Source organism: Homalodisca vitripennis, unplaced genomic scaffold (assembly GCF_021130785.1).
Source record: "Homalodisca vitripennis isolate AUS2020 unplaced genomic scaffold, UT_GWSS_2.1 ScUCBcl_6450;HRSCAF=13669, whole genome shotgun sequence".
NCBI classification, from domain to species: domain Eukaryota; kingdom Metazoa; phylum Arthropoda; class Insecta; order Hemiptera; family Cicadellidae; genus Homalodisca; species Homalodisca vitripennis.
The window spans coordinates 30,441-32,554 of NW_025782554.1; the positions used below are offsets into that span (position 1 = coordinate 30,441).

Genomic DNA, 2,114 nt, shown 5'->3' on the forward strand with positions numbered 1-2,114 from the left:
ATTAAATAAGGAGTCAGTAAACAAATTCATATTCAGTTACTTCCCTTTCTACAAACACTACGCCTACTGAGTAAGGTATGTTTCAAAGAGGTACAGGAATTTTTAATTTATGAAAATAAAATGTATTTATTCGTCTACATTAATGTTGTCACATTAAAAATAATCCACATTACTTATTACGCACATGCAAGTGCTTCACTTCTCAATAGCAATCTTGTTTTTAGTACAAGTAAGAATACTTCTTATAGATTTTCTTCCAAAATTCGACCCGTTTTGGAAACAAACTGCCATTAAACCATCTTCCAGTCCTGCCCAATGTCCATGTAACAGGGATTTTGCACACTGTCCTCTTGCCAAATTATTTCAGGTTTCTTCACTGTTGGGGTTACTGAAATATAATACATTTATATTATTCATTAGAAATTAGGAACACAATGAAAATTTATATGATTTAATTGTCAAAATAACAAAATTGGTATGGAAGAGTGTAAAAAAATTAAATAAGGTGACAGTCTTTCCAATAATTACTGTAAAACTTATTAACTTTGATACAAACAGTTGTAATTTAGCTGAGTGTGAAATTTGGTAACTAAACAATTTTCAGAGTTAATCGCTTGGTAAGGAAAGACAGTTTCTTGTGTACACATCCTACTCTATCGGATTTACCCAGTTTTTGCAAATGTCGTCCATGCCTGCAGCAGATTCGTCATGAGTGCTTCATCCTCAGCAGTTGGTGGAGTGAAAGGTATGTGAGACATGTTAGACTTGAAGAGAAACCCTAGTTCATCAGCATGGCTTGCACCTAACAGGCAGCACATGTAAAAAATATTTTGGTTACACACAGGAACATCATTCTGTTCAATTGTTATAATATTTATAAGACTATCCGTTAACATTTTTGCATACAAAAAAATCAACGTACACAAAATTCCCTATTTGGAACAAAATAATGTAGGCTGGAACTTATTTTACGTACATATTTAGATTACATAACTAAGAATAGAATTCCACATTTGAAAGATTATCTGCTGATTAGTGTAAAATATTAAAGAAATTTTAAGAACTAGAGCAGTTGTTGCCCAGCAAGAACAGAAAACTTGAGTATAAAATACAATTATACATAGAATAAAGGTAAAAAATCGCAAGGTATTATTACTGTTGCACAAATATAAAATAACACATTTTTTTATAAAGTGGTGACATGAAGAGCTCATAAAAACAAATACTTACTAATTATTTTTTAAACAAAAATCTACTTACTCATAATCAATTTACATTTACACCCGCTGTTCCAACTTTAACTTTGGTCTTTGATTTACTCATGATTCGGCTAAAGCCGAAGAAGCAATAAGGGATAAAGTTGATTTAGAGACGGTTTGGAAAGGGTCAGGGTTGGGTTCGATATCTATGCAGTGTTGCCAAGTAAATTAATCTCAAGTATAAACGGTAGAACAAGGCTGATGTAAACAAATACTCAAAAGTATGATTGTGTCTCTTTTGAAATTAGAAGAAAACTATAATAAAATATGTTTTAAACTTACCAGTACAAATCAACTGTGCAGCCTTGTCAGGTACTGTTTGTGGTAGCAATGAAGATGGACAGAGATCGAGGACTGGTATAGGAGAACAAATAAGTGTAGACTGGAACCTCATTGTCCAAAAAAATATTGCCGGGAACTCTCAAGTTCAATGGTAATAAGAATGTCCCCTAGAAACTAAAATAATTACGTTACTAGTTTTCTTTAAATGGAAAGGTAAAAAAAAAACACAAGGGTTATATTATGTTTGCTATTAGTGAGATAATTAGTGGAAAGAAACATGAAAAGTAATGAAAGTAAAATAATAATAACGCCATTAGTGCCTATAACACTGACCAATTAGTTTCCACCCAACTCAAGATACCTACTGTGGTGGTCATCATACTAAAAGTTCCTTCAAAACATTAGTCAAGATTTATTTAGCTGCTAACTTATAAGGTATAAAATTGTCAAGAACTATTCATTTCTAAAACACAGATTCAACACCAAGTAATTGTTGGCAAGGCACTGATTATAAGCATTCACAACATATATCAGTACAGTCTGGTAGAAAACCCCAAGTAAGGATCCTTCTAA

At 32.2% G+C, this 2,114-nt stretch overlaps 1 protein-coding gene across 1 annotated transcript; it reads right to left on the reverse strand.

Annotated features, from left to right (window-relative positions):
* Positions 1–310: 310 nt before the first annotated feature.
* Positions 311–1,697, reverse strand: LOC124373796 (cocaine esterase-like). Its single transcript, XM_046832132.1, has 3 exons — positions 1,542–1,697; positions 667–802; positions 311–388 (listed from the first exon to the last, which is right to left on the reverse strand). The coding sequence occupies exons 1-3, from the start codon at positions 1,651–1,653 to the stop codon at positions 364–366; spliced, it is 273 nt and encodes a 90-aa protein (XP_046688088.1). The 5' UTR covers positions 1,654–1,697; the 3' UTR covers positions 311–363.
* Positions 1,698–2,114: the final 417 nt, after the last annotated feature.